The 23,459-nt window shown below is 37.3% G+C and overlaps 1 protein-coding gene across 2 annotated transcripts in view; it reads right to left on the reverse strand.

The window, feature by feature from the left end:
• Positions 1–4,359: 4,359 nt before the first annotated feature.
• Positions 4,360–23,459, reverse strand: part of DRC11 (dynein regulatory complex subunit 11) — an 85,260-nt gene continuing 66,160 nt past the window's right edge. For both annotated transcript variants that reach the window (XM_089477823.1, XM_089477822.1), the window contains exons 14-20: positions 22,593–22,675; positions 21,256–21,363; positions 17,601–17,800; positions 9,730–9,816; positions 7,682–7,859; positions 6,785–7,023; positions 4,360–5,441 (exon numbers count right to left, since the gene is read on the reverse strand). In XM_089477823.1, coding sequence (XP_089333949.1) covers positions 5,277–5,441; positions 6,785–7,023; positions 7,682–7,859; positions 9,730–9,816; positions 17,601–17,800; positions 21,256–21,363; positions 22,593–22,675 — 1,060 coding nt within the window. In that variant the 3' untranslated portion in view covers positions 4,360–5,276. The remainder of the gene's footprint in view (positions 5,442–6,784; positions 7,024–7,681; positions 7,860–9,729; positions 9,817–17,600; positions 17,801–21,255; positions 21,364–22,592; positions 22,676–23,459) is intronic.

Genomic DNA, 23,459 nt, shown 5'->3' on the forward strand with positions numbered 1-23,459 from the left:
ATAGAAAACAGCTGAAGCTGCACCCAAACAACATTGCACATTGCTGCATCCACTCCCAATTGCTTCCTATGTAGGAAGCATCAGCTCAGTCCTCAGCTCACTGCCTCTACAAACCCCTTCTGAATACCTCCTATCTAGAAAGTGTGTCCACATTGTCCTCACTGGACAACATTTTGGGCAAAATCCGAGTCACTTATCTATTCATACTCATCAAGATGGCTAAACCCACAATGCCATGGAAGATTCTCCAGATTTGGGAGAAGGGAGGGAAGTAGTTAACTCACTTAATTTATTGGTAAATTATCTCATGATGAAGCTCAGAATAATTGCAATGAAAGTCTGACATTCACATTATCACTATCATAATTACTTGCCTTATGATTGTTCTTTCAGTGAATGCCCAGTAATTTAATAATAATAGAGCATATAAATAATTTAACTAAAATTTGGTAGATCAGTCTCATTTACAAATGAGAACATGACATCTTCCTTTTCTAGTCACCTTGGACTACTCCACTACAGCTTGCATGAAATGAAATGCTTCTTTCAGCCAAATGTATTTGAATAATTGCACTGGATTTTTTTTAAGCAGTAATCAGTAAAAGAAAAGGAAAAAACACGTCCCCTTTGAAACACTCTTCAGTGAATTTCATTGCACTTATACAAATGGGCATTCATCCTGTAACACATTTGCAAGAGGATGAAGGCTTTAAATTATAGACATTTTGAAAAGAATCATATACTCAAGCTGGTTCATATTTAAACAGTAGAGGAGTTCCTGTCCTGTTTAAAAAGTTATCTAAGGAAATGATGTGTCAGCAGAATAAAACCGTTCCATTAGAAAAAAATTAATGTAATAAACAGTCCTTCTTGGTCATGGAGGTTAGATGTTTCCAGTTTATTTCAAGTCTCTTGCTTCTGAAAAGAATCTTAGCATTACTTGGAACAACACATATTTTTGTGCAGAAGTGATGTATATGAGATATTTCAGGTATTCACAGAATCATAACAAATGGACAAAGGTTCCAAAAGGCGGTGATTTTCTTTTACTTTATATGGCAAAATTTGCACATTAGTTTCCAAATCGTATTGACCTTACTACAATAGATCTGAAATACCAGAAGCAATTGACAGTATAAAAGCAGGTTGATGACATCTTGGGTGTGGGAACTGGCACTCATCCCAAATATGTATCAACCACATCTTACCAGATAATTAAAAACAAACAAATACTAATTCTGCCTGGTGAGCTCTGCCTGCTATGCTTTCTTGAAGATCATCTTGGTAGTTCATGCAGTAGGCTGTAGCCACCTCTCCTTGGGTTACTTAATGAACTCTGCACTGGGCTGCTTGTGAAGCTAGTTCTGAAGTCATAGCTGATGCCAATGTCCCTTTACAGGGAGTAAGAAACGACTGTATTTTCTGGAGTATAAGACTACTTTTTAACCCAAGAAAATCTTCTCAAAAGTCGGGGGTCATCTTATACGCCGGGTGTCGTCTTATAGGGTAGGTGCTGAAACTGCCTAGCTGGACTGGAGAATCTGTGGTAGCCGCATATGGTGGCGGGAGCTCAAAAATGGCTGTCGGATATGGAAAAAAGAGCCGTGTTTGCACTACCACTGATAGTCTTGGAGACAGAGAGGGCTGTGCAGGCAGGGAGAGCTGACCAATCCAAGCAGGCTTTATATACAACAAGTTTTCCTGCTAAGTAAGTGCATGTCATAAGCATTTGAATTAAAATTACCATATTGAAATCAAATCTGATGTTTTTAAAAATTTTATTTGTGTGCATTGGAAGAGGGGTAGTCTTATACGGCGATTATATTCCAAACTCTATAATTTAACTGGAAAGGTTGGGGGTCGTCTTATATGCCCAGCCGTCTTATACGCTGGAAAATATGGTATATATGTCCTGGTACAACTACATGTGCTGGTTCCATATCCAATACAAGGTTCTGTACTGAGCCTAACACCAGAATTTCAATAACTTCACCTTACCATCAACCTGAGCCTACAATCCATGCAGCAAGTTTATTTTCCGGACACCAGTGTATGGCTGCACCACATTATATCAAAATTCCAGCAATCATTAAACACACTTGCATGTCTTTAATTTCCACCCCACCAGATCTATTGTTTATAGCCAAGCTCTCTGGTACAACCACATCTGCTTAGACCAATGATGGCAAACATTTTAGGGACTGAGGGGCAAAAAGCACCATCCTGCAGGTGGGGTGAGGGCTAAGCGTCCTTACATTCAGATGGCGCGCACCAAGATGATATCATTTTGGTGCAGTGCCCAAATGGCACTGCACCAAAGGGTGCAGTAGATCAAGCCACCCAGTAGTGGCTATGGTGCTGCTTTGCAGGTACAAAAAGGAGCTGGAAAAAACAGCTCCTTTTTGTGTTCTGCAGAGGCCAGATCAGTGCCGTGATGTGCATTTGTCATGGCACTGATCCGACACAGAAAGGGGCAGTGTCTCGCCATCCCTTCCTGCTCGTTTGTACAGGGCCTGAGTGCGCAAACTAAAAGGCCTTCCAGTGTGGGACTTCTGCCCTCCAGGGGCAGGTCTTCTGGGGTGGGACTTCTTCCCCCACCCTCCTGGGCTTTCATGCCTCTCTAGAGAAAGCTGAAGGCCTGGGGGGGGGTTAGGGGGGAAGAAGAGAAACAGGTGTGTGCCTGTTCCTCCTCTTCCCCGGCCACCCTGGGCCTTCAGCTGCCTCTCTGGAGGCAGCTGAAGGCCCAGGATGGCCAGGAAGGAGGAGGAACAGGCACGCACCTGTTCCTCCTGCTCTCCCCCGCACCCTCCTGGGCTTCCTCTCTGGAGGCAGCTGAAGGATTGTTCCTCCTCATTCCTGCCCTCCATGTGCCATGAAAAATGGCTTCGTGTGCCATTTCTGGCACACATGCCATAGGTTCACCACCATGGGCTTAGACTGATAAGACAGAGACTGAAAGCTGATGGCTTTGCAGCAGTATTTCTCATACTAAAATACTCACCCAGTTAGGTGAGAAAACAAATCAGCATGTTAGGGTACCTGGAAAGCATCCACTGCAAGACAGACCCAAAAGAGAAAATGACAGAACCCCACCATTGGTCATTTACAGCCCCCAACTGAGGCCATTGAAATGTGTCATGAATGAGCTACAACCAATTCTGGAGAAAATGGTTTCTTGACACACTACATATATTAATATATGTGTCCTCATATATAACAACAGGAATTCTCCCTGAAGAAGTTATTGATTTCATGTGATTTGGCTCTGGGCAAACAGATTTATTGCTTTCCCAGTTCAAAACTTCTACCAGCTTGACAGATCCATCATCTTACACCAAGTTTATATCATGGTCACTATCTTCATCTTTCTTTCTCCTATTATGCTGATTCCTGTCATGCTCTGATTATGCTCTAGGATCAGAGCATAATAGGACATAGCACCTAACTGCTATATATCTGGTGCTTTAATATTAACTTCTTTGGGATGTCTGAGAAAGTGGATTGAACTCCATGAAAACTCACACTAAAATAAACCAGTTGTCTTGAAAGTATTGCTCCCCCCACTTTCCTTTTTATGTTGTAGCAAACTAGCATGGCTGTCTCTTTGAAAACACCTTACCACATGTACTTCTTAGTTCATCCAGGTCATCTGGAGGGGCCTTTCTTTGTGGTCCTGCCTTCATCATAGTGAGAATTGAAATAACATGGAACATGGCTTTTTCTCCTGGGCAAATCCCTCTCACCTATAAGATTCAGTTAGTCCCCATGGTAGCTCAATTCTAAAGCGGAAAGGTGTATTGGTATTATCAAGTAACCAAAATACCACCACTTTTAAGGGCCAGAAACATACAAGAGTCTACTTTGGTTCTGGTTGGGAAGCCTGTTTTGCCCAAGAAGCATCATAACTGACCCTAAAGGCCCCAATTTGTCTTAGAATTTGAAATGAATTCAACATCCCTAATAAAGGCAATTCACATGTTCATGTGGGGTGTTGGGATCTTTGTCAGTTAACAGTTCAGGCATTTCTAGTTATATTGTAATGATTTTCCCCCCAAATGTTATACATTCTGCTCCCTGCTTATCTGGCTAGATGCATGTTTTTGAATATGTATTGTTGGCATGCACTATTAATTTATATCAGAAACTGCAGCCAGTCTAAGTGCATGTGGAATTCAGGCTCATAGATTTTTGAGATCTGTGGAATCTGGGATTGAGGCAGCTCTAATTTTAAAAATAATTACTGGGTTCTTACATTTAAGTATTGAGTCAGTGGACTACCATGATTTTTTTTAAAAGAAACCTTTGCCATATTAAAGAGAAAACAAATATTTTGAGCTCTAAACACTTTACTGGAAAGTATAATATATTATATATTTATTTTGATAATTGAAACATAGTCACATACACTGAAAATTGTCATAAAGATATTGAAAAACTTTAGTAAGGCATAAACAGATAGCAAACACAAATCCTACTCATGAAAGGATTGCCACAGTGTTCCAATGTCTTCTCTATTCCTATGACCTCATTCCAGCATGTGTAAAGGGTGTGTGTGTGTTGTCAATCTGGAGATGGGAAATCTGTGGATGTCTCCTGTATCTCCATCCAGCCCCCCTCCCCCTCTGTGCTGCAGCTTTGTGATATTCAGAACATTGGCATGTGGGAATTCCTGGCCTCTCTAGAGAGCTGCCGGTGTGCTCATCAAGAAAGGGAAAGTTGAGGAATAGGATTTGCTTGGCCTCAATGGGGATTTCTAGGTATAAATGTGTTATAATCTCATTGGGGGAATATTCATGCCCAAATATCTGGGATTGGCGATGTGTGGCCCTCCAGATGATGCTGTACTGCAACTGACATCAGGCCTAGCCATCATAAGCAATGGTGGGGTGTGCAATCCAACAACATCTGGAAGACCACAAAATGCTCATCCCTGCCACAGATGATCAAAAATAAATGTCTCACTATGCAGTCAAATTCTAAAGCAGATTCCTATTAATTTAACCATAACTATTTAAGAAATGATATTTACTATCTGAAAACATCTAAGAAAGAACAGTGAAATTCAGTGGCCATTAGTTCACCCTGAGGGAATCAAATGCCACACTGATATCCTGTCCTGAATTTTTCACAGAATATTGGTAAATATAAGCTGTAGTAGATTCAAACAAAGACCTAAAATTTCAAGGAAAATACCCCTATAGCTGCTCCCTGCAACAGTAGACTACATTTCTGTACACTGAGCAGTATAGTAAGAGAAGTTTTCAGTTAAATGACTGCTATTTCTTCTTCTTCTTTTTCTTGCCCTTCTTGCCTTCCTTTGTCTTCTCTTTATCCTTTCCCTTGTCTTTCCCTTTTCCTTTTCCTTTCCCCTTTGCAGTATCTTCGTTCTCTGTCAGTGACTTGATCCGTGCTTTTCCCAGAGGAGTCTTTGCATACCAAGCCTACAGAATCAGATGGAAATGCATTTTAAGGAGTCTGAAAGTATGCAAGTAACATTTCTTTTTCTGTCTGCAATAGTTTTTTTTTTCTTAAAAGATCCCTAATTGTGGATAGCTCAGAGAGAAGCAGTATCACAATCTTTAGTTCTCTTGAGATTGCTATTATAACAAGAACAGTAGCAATCATCTGCTTGAAGTGGCTCATTAACATGAATACATAGCTGTGGTACTCAAGTTGCTATAGTTATGATACCATTACAATCTCTGTGATCAACCCTATTTCATAGGGTATGTAACTCGTTGAAAATTATCTTTGAAATTTGGCAGTGTGGCAAGGTGCACAAGTGAACGTGGCTCTCTGATCTCAGTGGGGAATGGCATTTTTGTTTTTGTTGCCAATTTTTCTATGTCGATAAAACTTAAGTGGGGAATCTAAATTACACATTTCATCTAGCATGAAAGCATATTAAAAATAAAACAGATACAAGCAGGCAATTATCACAGTAAAATAAGTTGACTGAAAATGGGAACAATTACAAAGGTTCTTAGAAGATATCATGCCATGGCCATGAGATTTCATATTGAAATATCAGTATTGAAATGACAGAGGTACTTTGGGCTTGGCGTTGGGACATTACAACTACGCTACAATTCGTGGGATAAATATTGATCCCACCAAACACTAAAGGAATGACATATTTATCCCACCAAACCTAGGAGGAGATAGACATCTTTCATTCTGGAACTCTTCTTTAGGCATGTGTTGTTCAAAGGCTTTGTGTCAGGGGAGTGGGGGTAAACTGTTTTTGCAGGATTTCTAAAGTGTGGTGTCACAGAAATATTATTCTATAGGAGAAAAATTGCTGTAATATGATTCATTGGATGCTGGTTTCCAACCAAGGAAACCAAGAGGTTCTTGGCTGAGCTACTGAGGTGTAAATCACTCCTTGGACTATGAAATGCTGGCATGATATCAAAAATACAATAAAAAGCATTTGAAGTTTATTGTGAACCATGTACATTACTTGTAGGGTCAGAGGTTACTGCAGAGACAATAGGTGGTGTTGAACAACCAAGCAGGCTTTTGGGCATTTGTTTTAGGTTGTACCCCAGCTTTTACAGTCATTGGACTACAGACATTACTCCAAATCCATAGTAATCAAGCAAAGTTAGCAATGGAGTGAAAGCTGGTTTGAGCACATGGCCCTACATGTCTTTGGCAAATAGATGTTTCCAAATATATGAATAAGTTCTAGGAATTTCTGAGTGTGCTATGTAAAACCATGAACTCTAGTTTACTATTTAATTAAGGGGGAAAGGTACATTTCTTAACAGATCAACTTAACCTTAAATGTTTCTTCTTCTTCTTTGTATACAGGATCCTGTTTGGCTAAGCAAGTTAAGAATTCAGCTGCAACCAGTGGCTTCTTGTTCAACTGCATTAGGCGCCGTTCAGTTAGGACAGCTTGAACTGCATTGAGGATATGTCCTTGAGTATACCCATCGGAAACTTGTGCCAGGCAACTTATATTCAGTGGTTTAGAGAGAACCCCTCCATTTTGTTGAATGAAGTGTTTCCATAAAACTATTCAATGTCAGGAAATAAAAATATAGTTATGAGGTTATTAATACATGAACTGTACATCCAGAAGCCTAACTGTATTAACTATTTAAAAAATAAATAGCAGTGGCAGTAAGCAGCAGAAAAATCTGAGGTCTCAATCCAATTAAGAGCAAAATACTCTGAGGACTGTATGGAAAGCATGTTTTCAGATACATGGGAGTGGTGTGGAGGAAATGGGTTAAGATTATCCCTCCTGGCTACATTCCTTTGTGCTGCATTGCATGCCTCCCTGGAGAGGCTTTTCAGGAAGTATTCAATTGGGCAGGGACTGCACATGGAGAGATGGAAAGAAACTCCACTGAGTGCACAATAATTGCATGGCACTCTCTGGATTCTGGTGAAAATTTTTATCTATCTCAGAATTACCAATCCTGTAATAATTTTGTAGATTATCTTCCATTCAAGATCTAAAAATCTATGTTAACAAGATTGTAACATTTTATGGTACATTAACATGTCAGATATGATATGGACAATAAAGACCCAAATAATGTAAAAATTTAGAAGTTTCATAATGATCTTTTTGATGGCCATCATAACACACTTTAGTTTTGAGATACATTTGCATAAATTAGGTTTACATAACCAACACTTCCATATCACGTTTTCTTATACTTGCCAAATCTTGAAGCGTAGTCTGGCCTTGGAACCAGAATTATTTTCTTGTAAACTCTGCAAAGGGGTTTGAGGTCTGCATCAAAAGGTCGTTTAGTAGTTCCCACTATCAGTACTCGGTCTTCAATTTTCAGAGTTTTCAAAGTTTTGGCAAGTTGTTTTCTCAAACGTTTAGGTTGCATCTTCCAGATCAAATTCAAATAAAAGTGATCTAGGATTAGGCAAGGTCCATGAACTTTTTGTAAAAAAAAACCCATACATATAAATGATTTTCTTCTTCCTGAACAAAGAAACTCACTTGACTTTATGATTACAAAGGCATAACCTGGTGTTGGGCTTCTTATGTATTTGCAGAAATAGAGACTGAGAGCCAATGCTGTCTGCAAGGACTTCTTTTGATTACAACAAAGCAAAAGCTTTTTGATGAGATGCATTATACTTAAACAAAGAATCTCCATAGTTCAAAAAATGATGACACATTTTTTTTAGGATTAGTTATGCTAATATAGTACTTATTTTTACTTCATTATTATTATTATTATTATTATTATTAACCTTTATCTATAAAGCGCTGTAAATTTACTTCTTTACAGGTTCATAACCACCTTGTTGGTTATGCATCTTCAGAATTCACTAACAGGGTTTCTTTGTGGCTCTGCTACCTAGCTAGATATATGTAAAGTTAAGTAAAAGGTAATATAGGATTCTGGCAATGCATTGTCTCATATGTAACTAAAATACAGTGAATATGCTTCACAACAGGTCTGCTGCTTAAATATGTAAATCTGACTATACCCTTGGCAGGAAATTGTAAACAAGTGAAAAGTTCACATTTCTAAATTAACAAGGATACAATTTAGCCAATGATAAATACCTATTTGTTTTGTTGATATCAATGATAGAAATTCAATCATATGTTAAACTTTTCCTTTGCAATCTATGTAATGTAAAAGTGCTTAATTTTCTTTTTCTTTTTTTAATTTTTTATTGAAAATATAGACAATACAACACAAACATAAACTAAATCTAAAACTGCTTAATTTTCGTTAGATTACATTCTATGTATTGGAAAATGTTTACATATTAGTGTCACAAATATAGTCCTGGCTTGAGTTTATTTAAATGGATTTGCTGCCAAAATTTGAATTTATTTTCAGTTCAGGATAACTGGTGCAAACAACTAAGCACACATCTTCTGTAGCACAATTTTCTTTTTTCTAGGTGTATACGGGTTTTGTGAAAAAAAAAGTTATACTAGTATATACGCATCACTTTATTTACTGGTATCTGTGTGGCAAACTGTTTCTGCAAAGATGAGCCAGCAGAGGGCATAAGTCACCTCATAGCTAGGTTCAACATCTCTATGCAGTTTTTGAAAGTATTGATTCCTACTTCTCTAGAGACACTAAACCTGGGATCAAAGAGAAATAAGAGTGTGTCACAAAGCATTTCTTAAACTTAGAGCAAAATCTCATGTCCAGGATTGTAATTTCTTTTCAGGTGACATTTAACTGGTAGGCTGTTGCTTGGTAAATTTGTTATTCTCATTTTGTTAATGATAACAGAATGATGTACCATGATGATGCTAGAAAGCAAAAGTTGTCTGAAATCTGACAAAACAACCATGTGTGCTCAGTTAAGACTTAAGCCCATTATTTGGGTAATCACCATTTTACTTGTGAGTGATTAAAAAAAATTAAGTCAGATTTATATACAGAAACAAAATAGAGAATTTCCAGAATTATCACCAGTTCTTAAATGAGATGCTGTCACTTTGCCTTTGTTTTCTTATTTGCCTTATAAACTGATCTGGCTTTTTCATTTCCACTGTGCCCAGTGAAGAGATATGGTTTAATCCAAAGTTAACATGTTCCTTCAGCAAAGAAACATTTCTAATAAAAGACATGATCTATTCCATATTGCTTTTTATGTGAAGCTGACCCAAAGTTACTGATGATGGGTGTCCATTAGAAAACAAAAAAAATGACACTAGTAAAAAATACTCTCATTACTTTGTCATGCTGGCAGTATAGAGGGAGAAATGACATTTACCTCTTTTTCTGCTTTAGGCACCTTTTTGTAGAAAGTTTTTTCTGTGTCTCCAATCCATATGACTGAAGGTTGTAGTTGCTTGGCTACCTGAATGGTGAAAATGGAAAATCTTTTAAATGTAACACTTTTAAAGGTTGTAGGTCTTTATATCATGCTAGCAGTATGTTTCTGGTAGGGCAGCTCCATTGTGTCTCCTACCTGGTTCATTTCAATGCAATGAGCCCAGTAGCTTTCAAATCCATATACTGGTGCAGAAGCTCCTATCCCTGAAACTGCTCCCATTCTGGGAGAAAGGGGATATAGCAAATAAATAATAATAAATTAATTAATTTTTTAATTTATATCCTGCCTCTCTGTCAGGATAACCGGGGTGGTTTACAAATTAGAATTGTACAATCCCAATATTCCACCCTCCCCTAAAATAACGATTAAACCATTAACAGTTTTAAAACATACCTTAAAATAAACAAGTCAAACAGTAGCCATAGCAGATTCAGAGGGGTGATGGGTTCCACTTTGGTGGCCGGTTTTCTATTTGGGAAAAGTCTGCCAGAAGATATCTGTCTTAACATTCTTTTTAAAGCTGTCTAAACTGGTAATGTGATGGATCTCCTCCAGCAGGCCATTCCATAATCTGGGAACGGTTGCCGAAAAGATCCTCTGAGTGGTTACAGTTAGCCTAGTTTACATAGGCTGCAATAAATTCCTCCCAGAGGACTTGAGTGCGCGGAGTGGATTATACGGGAGTAGGCGGTCCCGAAGATACGTTGGACCCAAGCCATGTAAGGCTTTAAAGGTCATGATCAACACCTTGTACTGCGCCCGGAAACTAATAGGCAGCCAGTGGAGCGATTTTAAAATAGGTGTTATATGATCGTTTCTGGCTTTACCAGAAACCAACCTGGCTGCCATGTTCTGAACTAATTGAACTTTCCAAACTAAGCACAAGGGTTGCCCCATGTAGAGTGTATTGCAGAAATCGATAGGAAAACCCACAAGGCTAATAGATACTAAAGACTGTCAAATACTAAACAACAACAATAGAGTGGCATTGTAGCACCTCAATGCTAATATCTTTATTGTAGCTTAAAATCTTATTTAAAATATGTTGTTAGAGTTTTTACCTTTTAAAAATAATCACTTGCGGTTCTCAGTATTTAAATACAGTGACACATCTATGAAACACCTTAAACTGAAAGCCTAAATTACACAGGATGTATTTGGTTGATATGACACCTGTATTACAATAATTCAGAAAATATTACAAAATAGTCAGAAACGAGATAACCAGCCGAAACTGGGTACTGCCTTTTTGTTGTTAGAGTAAACAGTGATGTACTGTACTACAAAGGAAATTTAATTTCTCATCAATACTATTCACATACTACAAAGGCCTTGGTAAAACTGTAAAAAAAAAATTCTAGGGCAATACCTGTGAAAAGTATAAATACAGAATATTAAAAAAAAAAACTAGCCAGAAAACAGCTGAGATCTGATGGCTATGTGACTCAGCAATAGTTCTGAAAAGTCTGCATTTAAATGTGGCCTCTCCTAGATGGCCTTAGGCAGGCTACTCTTGCTTAGCCTCAACTCCACATCTATCATATTGGGGACATACAGAAATGTTCATTATAGAGTTGTTTTCCATTATGTGAAGAGCTTAGAACACATAATCTAAATAGTAAAGTACTAATATTAATAAAAATGTACCAATTGAGGCCTTGTATATTGTGGGCCTAGCCCAAATCTAAATAAATGTATTTGTTACCAGCTTCTCGGGGATATACATGATATCCTGAGGGTTTGTTCACACATGATATTTGTGAGGAAGATTTAAAGATAATCATGATAATTAACCTTCACCAAAAATATGTGTCACGTGTGAACAAGTCCTCAGGGTACAGTGTATATCCACTAAAGCTGATGTCAGATCCATTAATTTTAATGAACTTGGAATATACCTACTACATTCCAAATCACAACAAATACATATTCTTAATACCTGCTGCTTCAAATGCATTGTGGTTCTGATTCTCAGCTTGAAAAAGGCAATACTTCAAGGGGTTTTTTATTTTGTTTCTGTCTGTTTCACAAATGGTTGCTATGAACAGTATGAGATTATTAAATAAATTTTCTACTGGGTAGTAACCTCTTATGATTATTGCTCAGCAGCACCTGCAGGACATTCAGCAGAAAAGGCCCTTCAGATGAACTGGTTCCCTATTGATCCCACTTGATGATGCATGTAAACAAAAACGTACAATATAGAAAAAAATGGGTTGCCTGAAATGGCCATATACAGTAATACTATCAATTCCCAGTGATTGGGCAGTATATAAATAAATCCTATTATTATTATTATTTAGAAAATTCTGATTACAAGCACTAATCATATTTTTTTTGGTTTTATAGCTGTAGCTATAGCTCATTAAACGAAACTTTCACTGATAAGATAAAAAAAAACTGTAATTTTTAAGCCTGCTTTGCTTTTTTGAGATGTTGCAGGGAAAAAAATGCATATTGCTTCTATGCAAAAATAATAATAATAAAAATGATTGTACATCATAAACAACCTATCACATTCGATCTGGAAAGCCTAAGGGAAATAAAACCTCTTCTAAAAACACAGCAATTTCTAGGATGTCACCAACCCTTAAATGGTGGGAAACTGTATACAGTTTTTCCTACATGGTGATTATTGCCCATGTTGGGAAAAGAATGCAACTATGAATAAGAATTCTTTTTGGAAGATCAGTTTTGTGTTGATATATTAAGGGATAGTAAAATGAGCATATTGCTTACAGATCTCAATGGTATTGTTACAGAAAGGGGAAGAATCTAAGAGAAATCTACATTTTTAGTCATGCATAATAAATTTACTAATTAATCTACCAATTTATGTGATTAATACTTCTAGCTTTAATCAATTGAATATTATGCATTTTAAAAATAGATGGCCTTTGGGAGTCCTCTATTTCCTTCTCTTCCTGCAACCATTTTTCTTCTTTAGTAAATTAAATTTCTTCTTAGTGGTTGAAAAAGTGCTCTTCTCTACAAGGGAACCTTTACAGTATAATCATTATGGTTAAACAGGTCCTACAATATTTCAGTCTTCCTTTGTTTCCCCGCCTCCCCTCCCAGAGATAATGTCAGCTGGCTTCTTAAATTAGATTAGCTATGGGGAAGTACAGTTAGATAAATACAAAATATGTAGTGATCTTACTTTTTATTAACTCAAAGATAGGTAATCTATATGAATGTTTTCTGTTTCCAAGTTCACAAAAATGAAAAGATTTGCCTATATATAAAACAATGTTATTCTGAGCAGTAAGCTGTCTTCTTCCGATCAATACGCTGATATTTTCCAATTTGTTTTTAACCAGCTGAGACACCCATAATCCACCAGCATCTAATTGAAATTGTTGGCAGATATGTGGCAGACTGTATGTTCCAGTGAAAAGTACTTCATTTGAATTATCCATGGGCAGTTTGAATCTATGGATAATTAAATGGGACTATGCAATTAATTTATAATTGAAATTTTAGTAGCAGTGCTATACAGTTCATTTTGTTGAAGTCACCAGCAGATGGCTCCTTAACCTTTCTAATACTGCCTTAAGTTAAGATAGGACTGGTTTTGCAGGATAGTCAAATCCCCTTTTTCTTTGCATTTAGTTTTGGAGAGTGTTCTGTAACACCAGATCTTTAGTGCTTTTCACTAACAGTTTATTCCACGTTTCTTCAGATTGGGATTGCAATCTATTTTTAAATTAAAGCAAACAAAATAGTAGTTATCCTTTCCCAAAAATATGTTATATTTAAAATTTGATGAGATTGCAGAGAAAAGCTTACATATTGAACATCAAGAGCAAATGACTAAACATGGCAGAGGGTTGGACTAGTTGGCTTTTCTGCATGCCCACCAGGCTTGTTGGGCAACAGGTCCCACAGCACATAGCAACCCTTGTTGAAATACTGGGGACTTTCAAAATCACCCTCTGATATTGTTGCTGTTTTTTTGTTCCAAGAAGAAAGAAGTCAAAAGCCTGTACAATGTCTTCATTACCCATAAAGTAGCCATTTGGATTTCAGCCACAGTAAGAAGAAAAGGATACTTTTATTAATTAGTAGTAGTTTTTTAATGCATATACCATAGTTCATTTGCATACAAAAGAAATGAGTACAACAAAAAGATGCAACACAACACAATTGATGTCTCTCTGCAGATGAAACATTCTTTGATATACAAAAGGTACTGTTCACCTTTCACATTTGGAACTGTGGACTTTTCTGGATTTGATTATTTGTGGATTTGATTAATACGTTCTCTCTAGGAATATTTAGGTCCTCCAGAAAGCTCAAGGGCCCAGAGATTCCTTTCTCTAGGCATTGTGGAGTGTTTTGTTTTTTTTAAATTGTGTTTATTTCATTTTCACATGGGTCCTGTGCCTTTAACCCCAGCAAATGTGAAGTGTCCACTGAACTTTCATTAGTCCAAGAATTTTCCTTCTCTTTTGGCAGTCCCTCATGTCTTCCTTCCAAAAAGTTATGTTGGGTTTGGAGATCCCTTGAAACAGAATGTTTCACATAACAGTGTGTGTGAATAACCAAATATATATCCTCTCTGCTTTGTAGCTCAAAGAGTAATTTGGCACTTCTTGTTGTGTGTCTTCAAGTTGTTTTTGACTTATGGTGACCTTCAGATGACCCTATCACAGGGTTTTCTGGGGCTGAGATTGTGTGCCCCATCCAAGATCAACCAGTGAGTTTCCATGGCTGAACAGGGAATTGAATCAGTTCTCCAGAACCACAGTTCAACTCTCATACCACTACAGCACTGTCAGTAACATGATCCAAATTTAGGACAACTCTTTGCTTCGTGTGCTTATTTCCCTCAGTTTCATAGCTTTAAAGAAAAACACTCTGCCCCACCCTCTGGCCATATTCAAATTCATTTATATTTATTTATAATATTTTAATTTTTGAATAACAAAGCAACTGGGAGTCTTGCACTAGCACTACTTGCACCAAGAACACCAGGGCAAGGGGAAATCCAACTTGGCCCCACCATAGGTCAGAGAAGAAAAACCTGCTGGAGGCTTGCTGCCTGACTCCTGTAGAGCCATTGGACTGAATAATTTCCTGGTCCCTCAGTCAACATATTGAAGAAATTACAAATAAGCTAGGCGGCTGGCATCCAAGACCAAAGGGTACTTTGTTTGATTTCACTTTTTTTCAGGCTTGCCTGTGTGATCTAGAACAGAGAGTTGCAATAGCAGCAGCAGCAGCAGCAGCACCACCACCACCACCACCAAGAGACAGACATATGGACAGATGTTTGAAGAGTATTATTGTAAGAGTCAGTGGAAACAGTGGTTGGAGTAAAAGGGTTCAGTGATGGCTGGTAGAAGGAGGAGAAAGTCTTCTCCATAGCAGTCTGGAGAGGAAGATGGTCATCTTCCAAGCTGACATTTTCTATAGATATTCTATATGACATTCTCTATATGGCATTCTCTATAGAGCACCACTATAGTTTCAGGGAGCGCCTGGAAGACAGGCACTGAGGGAAAAGGCTGCATTCATAATGCATTTCAAAATAAAACTTCAGCTATTTTTCATTTAACTATGCTCAGTCAACCTCATTATATGCAGCAGACTTCATTTCAAAATTTCTGGTTACAATCTTGATTGGGTCCCTCAGCTATACCAATGAAATCAAAATCAGGACTTTCAGCAATGCCAAACAAAGCAATGAGAAGGGAAGAGGAATAAAGGAAACCAAAATGACTGGAACAAAGAGAAAACCTTTCCCATTTTCTATACCTGCCAGCACAAATTGAGGGCTTTTGATCTGCCACTTTGTGCCCCTTCCTCTGCTGTTAAGATTGCTCTGCTCATTTAGCTAATTCTAGAGAGGTGATAGCATATATTGAAAACATTGCTCCAGCAAATACATTATTTGTAGTTACTCTTTGGACTTGGTGATTTCAATGAGAGAATTAATGTCACTGATGAATCTGTTAGACAATGTTGTCTATCCCATTTATAGCCTGAGATGATGCAGGGCAATTGAACCATCTTAGAGAGAGCTAGGGCTCTGCCGAGACTGGATGCCTTTGAATAACGAATTCTGGTTGAATAGTAAGAATTCCTTACTTGTGTTCAAATAAGCTATCTCTTAAAAGAGGGATGGGCAACATGTGCCCCCCCCCCCCCGATATTTTTGGACAGCAACTTCCATAACCTCTCACTATTGGCTATGCTGGCTAAGGCTGCAGGGAGCGGAAATTCAACAATATCTGGAGGGCTGCAAGTTGCCCACCTCTGTGTTAAAACAAAACACAGGCAACAACTATCTATTCAGCTTCTGTCTATTCAGAAATAAGTCCAGTTGAGGTCCATTTGTGTTACTCCTGTGTAAGTATGACTAGAGAGCCAGCATGGTGTAGTGGTTTGAGTGTTGAACTACAACCTTGAAGACCAGTACCCAACTTGGCCATGAAAAACCACTGGGTGACCTTAGGCAAGTCACATGCTCTCAGCCTCCGGAGTGTCCTCTGAACAAATCTTGCCAAGAAAACCCCATGATAGGTTCACTTTAGGGTCACCATAGCTCGGAAATGACTTAAAGGCACACAACAGCAACCACAACAACAAAGTATGAATAGGAGTGCTATTTAAAAGAAGTATGAAAAAAGAAATATATGTATTTAACATACAATAAAGACATAGGTATGTGACAGGCATCTAGTATTTTAAAGATTTCAACAAGATGAAAGATAAAAAATAAAATTGGGAAGTGCGTTGTGAGTGGTAGGAACTGGTGTGGTGCACGGCTTTCAATCTTTTAAAATACAATGCACCCGCATCATACGTGGGCACATTATACGCTGCTTTCAGCATATGCTGAAAACAGTGAAGGAAGAAGTGGCGCCATGCACTAGAAGGAGTAATGACGCGGGTGCCTGTGGCGTGTGCGTGGTGCCATGCTGCCGCAAGCATGAGCCCCATACTTCTAATTGGGCTCAAGCATACGCGGAATTTTTTTTACGCAGGGGGGTCCAGAACGGATCCCCCATGTAAAAGAAGGAATCACTGTACTTGATGCCTATCACATACCTATATGTTCTTTTATATTGCATGCTAATTGTACGTATGTGTTATTGTATGGTGTAGTGGTCTGAGTGATGAAATAGGATTGTGAGAGACACGGTTTTGAATCTTTGCCCAACCATGGAAACCCACCCCAAGGTGAAGGATGATCTTGGACAAGTCACACTCCGTCAGCCCAAGAGGATGGCAATGACAAACCTTCTCTGACTAAATCTTGCCAAGAAAATCCTTTGATAGGGTCACTATGAGACAGAGTCAACTTGAAGAGACTGAAAATAACAACAATGTGAGCAATGTAATCTATTTTTTAAACCATTATTATTGTTACTATATCTTTTTTACTATGTATTACACAAGAACATTTCAAATAAATTAGATAATAATTAGGGTTTTGGGGCTGATGTTTCCCTGCATGTGTGGTTGGCACATTCAGAGAATCTGAACATGGCCACATAGCCCCAAAACCCCCACAAAAAACTATGGATGCCAGCCATGAAAGCCTTCAACTTCACATTAGATAACAATTATCTTTTTTGAATAGAGGATAACATTCCTAGGCCTGAACTGAATGTTAATCCCATCTAGAATAAAAACAAGATTTCAATCAAATATATCAATCAAGTGTTGATTAACCCTTGATTCAATCGGTCCAGTCTAGCTCAGATTAGCAATTAGATTTCACCTTAACATATAACTAAAATACAGGCTTGTGTATATTTACAGGGAAAAGATAAATTAAAAGCCACTCCTTGTCTCACCTTAAAAACCATGTGAAGCATCAACTGCAGACCAGGCTTGCCAGGGTATTTTCCTGCAATGTTAGCTGCCGATAAATTGAAAAGATTGGCTCCTGTTTCAGTGCACAGTGCATGGATAAGCATCTTTTTCCCCACACCTACTGGTCCAGCCAAGAGCAAAGCCTTCACAAGAGGAGCTTTCTCGTGTACAGATTGAGAACCTATGGAAGTACAATGGACAATTTTACTTTTAATTGCCCATAAATGGAGGTAAAGCCTCAGGCTAGATGCAACAGATTAATGGGGCTGAGAACATCTTAACATTGCAATGATATAGTCTTTACTTCCAACACAAGAACTCAAATTGAACTTTTTTTTTTTTTAAAAAATAACTTTTTAAAAATCTAAATTATGGTAAAATTTAGAAAGCTGACAAGCAGAAGATAAATTAGCTGTCCCCATACAAACCTTGTTCTACATAAAGGTATGTGTTAGGCTTTATTGATTTCAGTAGGAGAGAATATATTTAACCATCCAGTTCTTTGTAATCAAAGGGCATACAATAGTTTAACTTTTCCTTTGGTATTTGGAGCATCTAACTATAGCATAATTCCAACTGTTATTCTCATTTAGAGTAGACACAGTGAATCAATGAGAATCTGTTAAACTAACATTTATGTATAGTAAATCCTATTGATTTAATGGGCTTATTCAAATTGAGATGACTTTAGGTTCCAAGGGGTTTTTTTTCTGCCCACAGCTTACATATGACCTTTACTGTGAGCTACCTTGGATTAAATTTGGGAGAAGGCAGCAGATAAATAATATATATATATTTTAAAATAGTGCGAATCAGGAAAGCTGTAAGATGGGCCCCACAGGCTGAGAAGAAATAGATCTTTTGAAAGAGAGAGTATGCTTTGACATATGGGTTTCAGAATGCATGATTTGTTTCCCTAAGCAAAAATTCACTGGCTTTAGTATATATGAACTGGGTCATGGCACAATGTGAAACAGGAGATAGTAAGATTCTCAGTTTCATATCGAACATAAATCTTAACCACATACACAGAACACAATGACTTCAAATGCATTCGAAATATTAAGCAACTTGTTCTCATGTGAAGGACTGCTGACTCAAAGCTGCAGCAAATCCAGTTCATATTTCCAAAGAGAAGTACTACAGGCCCCACTCTATGTGTGTTTATTTGGAATAAGCTCAATTAAACTCATGAATAAGCATACAATAAGATTTAGCCATTAATGTCAGGGAAAAAATGAGACAGGTGGCTCTCCAAAAGCTTTAGAAAAGCAATCAAATCAGCACTTTAGCAATTTTGATGAAAGGAATTCACAAGATTTTGCTTTAGCAAATATGTAGTTTGCTTACATTTATACTTGTGTTATTTTTAGGTGTACAGTCAGCCCTTCTTATACACAGAATTTTTATACATGGATTCAAGCATCCACGGTTTGAAAATATTCCAAAAAAGTATAAATTTCAAATATCAAACCTTGATTTTCCATTTTTTATAAGGGACACCATTTTGCTATGTCACTATATTTAATGGGACTTGAGTATCCATGGGTTTTGTTATACATGGGAGACCTTGGAACCAAACCCCAGCATATAACAAGGGTCCACTGTATAAGAATATGAATCTTTTCATTATTTAAGTTTTGAATAAAAATGTGGAATTTATAAAAAAAATCTCTTTTATTTTAATATTAGTTGCTGAAAATGTTGCCAGTGCATACATCATCAACCACAGACATTAAAAATAAAATTAACCATCTTTTTCTTGCTCTGAAAAAGCTCTCAAAGCTTTCAGAACTTTACACTAACAAATAAACATTCATCTATTTGGAGAGTCAATTATATCAGAAAATACAATGCTCACTTGATGTCTCTCATGATTAATTTAATCTTAGGTATTTATATCACACACAGAAAATGATAACAGGTCTGATAAACCACATATCCTTTTCTTTTCTAGGCCTATCTCATCAAGCAATTTGCAAAAGTCCAATCAAATGTAACAGAGTTGGATTTCAACTATAGGTCCCTTTTCACAGAATTGCCTCAGAAAGGTGCATGTCATATAACTGCAGCAGTAGTTTTTTTATCTATGCCATTCAAAGCAATTACCAAAAAAATTATGTGAAAGAATTTATGTGGAAACCCCCCAGTACACCTTTTTAACCTATGAAACAAAGAAACAACAACAACAAAACCAGGTGATCCTTCAGCGACTTATTTCTTGGAACAACATCACTGTACAACAGCTCTGAGATGTTGACCTTTAGAAAAGGCAAAACTATTGGTGAGAGAACTTTAACGAAAAAAGAGTGTGGATTTTAAAATTAAAATTTTTGGCACCCCAAAGCATGAAAGAGAATCCTGATCTCCTCCCACTATTGCACACTTCCTCTTGAGTTGTCTGATTCCCATGTCCTTCATTGTTACACTGACGTATCCTTGAATATTATTTAGCAACCCCGCATCTGCTGACATAAAAGCAAAAACCTCCAGCCTTAGTTGTCGGGTTTTTTTGATACTGTAAATGGTATGAGAGTTTTTGCTTTAGAAATTTCTGAAGCTTATATCCCTCTGAAGGACATAGGCAGTGTACAAATGTAATAATGATTTCATGCACTGTAAAATTATGTATTTCTGTGTTGTCTCTCTTGATTTTTAATGTAGCCCTTGAAGAAATACTTTGAGAACATATACAGGCTGGAACATGTTGGGCTTTTTAATCAATAAATTATTAACCCATTGAGCACCTTGAGATGTGTTCCAGTTTCTTCTGTAGATTTTATTGGGTGCTGCTCAGTTTTTGCTTCCTAACTGAATAAGACAGACAGCAAGGAAATTTACATTATTATTATTAGTAGTAGTAGTACTATTTGTCATTAGAATTTAGCATTTCCCCTTCTTTTTTGGTTCAGTTGTGTTTTGGAGACAGGATGACAGCAATCAAAATCTGACTAAGTATGGATACCGTCTAATTTAATGGAAACTTTTTTCTCCTATACTCTCCCAAACGGAAAAGGTAGTACAATAACAGAAAACCACACCTAAAAAAGAGAGATCAATGGTCTATGTTTAAGAATGTTATTCTGCAATTATATTTAAACAACATACTATGGAGTAGGTACTTTTAAGGAAATAACCATGGCAGATTGTTATAAATAATTTCTAATATTTAAAATGACAAGGACAATTAAAAGCACTCTCTCTGATATATGAAATGAACTTTGACTAATTCCACAAATGCTTCCATTGTTTAATAGCAAGATACATTAGCTGGCTTGTAAAAAGGTAAATTGCAGCCTTTGCCCTTCCCCTAACTTGATTAAATCGAATCACTGGAGCTTGTATTTTCTATTATTCTCCGTCACTGACATTGTTTTATATGCTGCAGTTTCCAAACAGTTAACATGCAAACAAAAATGGCAAAGAAATGATAGTCAAACACAATAGCAGGCATACACCTCTTTTAAGTATGCTATTAAAACTTTCTTGGCTTAGAATACCTAATTGAAAAAGAATTCTGCAAAATGCTTTCAACCCAAATCAATCCAGCACTGTCATAGCTGGTAAAAACAGGTGAGTCTAATATGAAACAAAATGTGGTATTTTGCCCTCTGGCAGATTCTTGTGTGATCTTACCTAGTGGCAATATTCCATAGAGTGCTATGAGCTGTTTGACATCTATGAGAGAGGGCATTGGTTCTATGTTCAGCTGACGAAGTGTAGTCCCCAGATAGCTGCATTCACCTACAAGGAAGAAATCTGAGTTTAAAATGTAATAATGTATTATCATCTTAGGGAAAAAAACATCCTAATGAAAGATAAATTTACCCAAAGAGCAAAGAATGCTCACTAAGGGAGTTGGTAGGCACTCCTGGAAAATTGAATTGATGCCTGTCTGTCTGAACAGGAGCCTCAACAATGAGCATTCCACTATTCATCTAGCTACAGGCTGCATGCAGTAGCACGTTATGGGCTTTCCTCTTCATGGGTTATTCTGACAGTTCCTCATTAGCTGGGATGGCTTAAGGAACCACTATGTCTGAAGGCTATATGATACTTAATACCATTGGGTGGGGAGCACCGTAGAGGCCTTCTCTTACACCTCTTTCTCTAACTTTACTTCAGCTTTCCTATGTTTAGACTATTGAGGACCAGTTCTTACTCTTCTGCCCAGCTCAGTTTTATTTCTGCTACCCTTTTCCAAATTTAGAAGTTTTGGTTTTAGAGAACTTGCAGCCTTAGTGCTGCACAAGGCCCTTGGCCTAATTTCGAAAGCAACAGTTCAGACCTTTGGCAAGAACAATCTGCCCATTCCATGGCAGCCTGCCTGATGCAAAAGTAAGAGGGAAAAAATTAGATTTTTGGAAAAATGCTTTCATTCTTCAATATTTAGGTCTGTTTTTGAAGCTACTTTTCTCTACCCAGGTTTTTAAAGTACACGAGGGGTTCAGTCAGGATATGTCTGGTGTCAGTATTATTCTAATGAAAAGGGGTCAGATATAACCATGAGAGAAACTTCTTGCAAGGTTTCTGAAGCAGTCTTTGAAATATATGTGTCTCCTGCAAGTAGCTAACCTTTGCAGATGTGATAAATGCATTTTAGCCATTTAGCAGCTGCTTCCCAAGAAACAGTTTTAAAAATATGGATAGAAAAATGTTACTAGAAACAAGCCTTAATTTTGTGTTTGGCACTTGCCAGTTGTAAAAACAAAATGTATCAGAAAATATAAAGGCTGCAGATTATACCATGCATGGTAAAGAACAAGATCTGGATTTATTTTGACTGCATTCTTCTGCACAGATTAATTATTCTATTTGGAATCAGCAACATTAAAACAAATGATCCTGTTTGTTGCTCTGTCTCAGATGCTCAAGGCAGGTCTCATAATATTGTATGTAAGTGACAAACATTAAATGTAATTCTGAAATGTCATGATGCACTTCTATACTGTCATAAAAAGTTTATACTTTACCCACATAATCGCTGAGCTTTACTTTCTTAGGTTTTATTAATATCTTTTCTTCTACGAGCTCCTGGTAGAGAGAATCAATGGTTCTAAACAAAAATGCATAATTAAGTAGAGAACCTGGTTTGCAGCCAATGCCACATACTTTCTTAAAAACAAACAAAACACCTCTCCAATTGTAAATTTTCAAAATATCCTTACATGGGTAAAACTGACAATTTATTTGCAATAATGACATTTTCATATTGGGAAAATACAGCATAAAAATTACAATCCCATGAATGCATATCTAGGAATAACCACTTTGGAAAATAGTGGGACTAATTTCTAAGTAAACATGCATAGGACAACACTCCAGAGCTTTAACATGCCTTTAGCAAGGCAGCTTTCTTGACCCCCATCAACAGATTAATTGTAACTGCTCTCATCACAACAGGGGCATAGCTTTTAGAACTCTAAATTTGTCTTTATCTGCTTTTTTCAGGACCATCCCATCCCGAAATAGTTTGCATTACAATACTATATAGTTGCTGCGAAAATCTACCGCATACCTAGCTACTGTGAGGATTACAGCTACCGTTCAGAGAGAATACAAAAGCTGAGGGGGGGGGGGGCAGTAAATGGCCATTTACCCTACTAATAAAAGAATCCTAATACTTTAACCCTGAGAACCCTCAATCTCCTACAACCCTGCTCCAGAACAGCTGGTGATAAAATCTACATTAACCTTCCTGTGGTCAGACCAGGGTACAACAATCCAAGTGACAACAGCAGGAGTTTATGCTAGTTTTAATACTTTATGATTTGCTTTTAAGTAGAAAAAGAAATGTTGCTTTGTTTAGTTACTGTAGAAAAACTGGTCGTGTCCTATTT

This window comes from Sceloporus occidentalis, unplaced genomic scaffold, assembly GCF_023333645.1.
Source record: "Sceloporus occidentalis isolate IW3139 unplaced genomic scaffold, rSceOcc1.0.p SCAF_12, whole genome shotgun sequence".
NCBI lineage: Eukaryota > Metazoa > Chordata > Lepidosauria > Squamata > Phrynosomatidae > Sceloporus > Sceloporus occidentalis.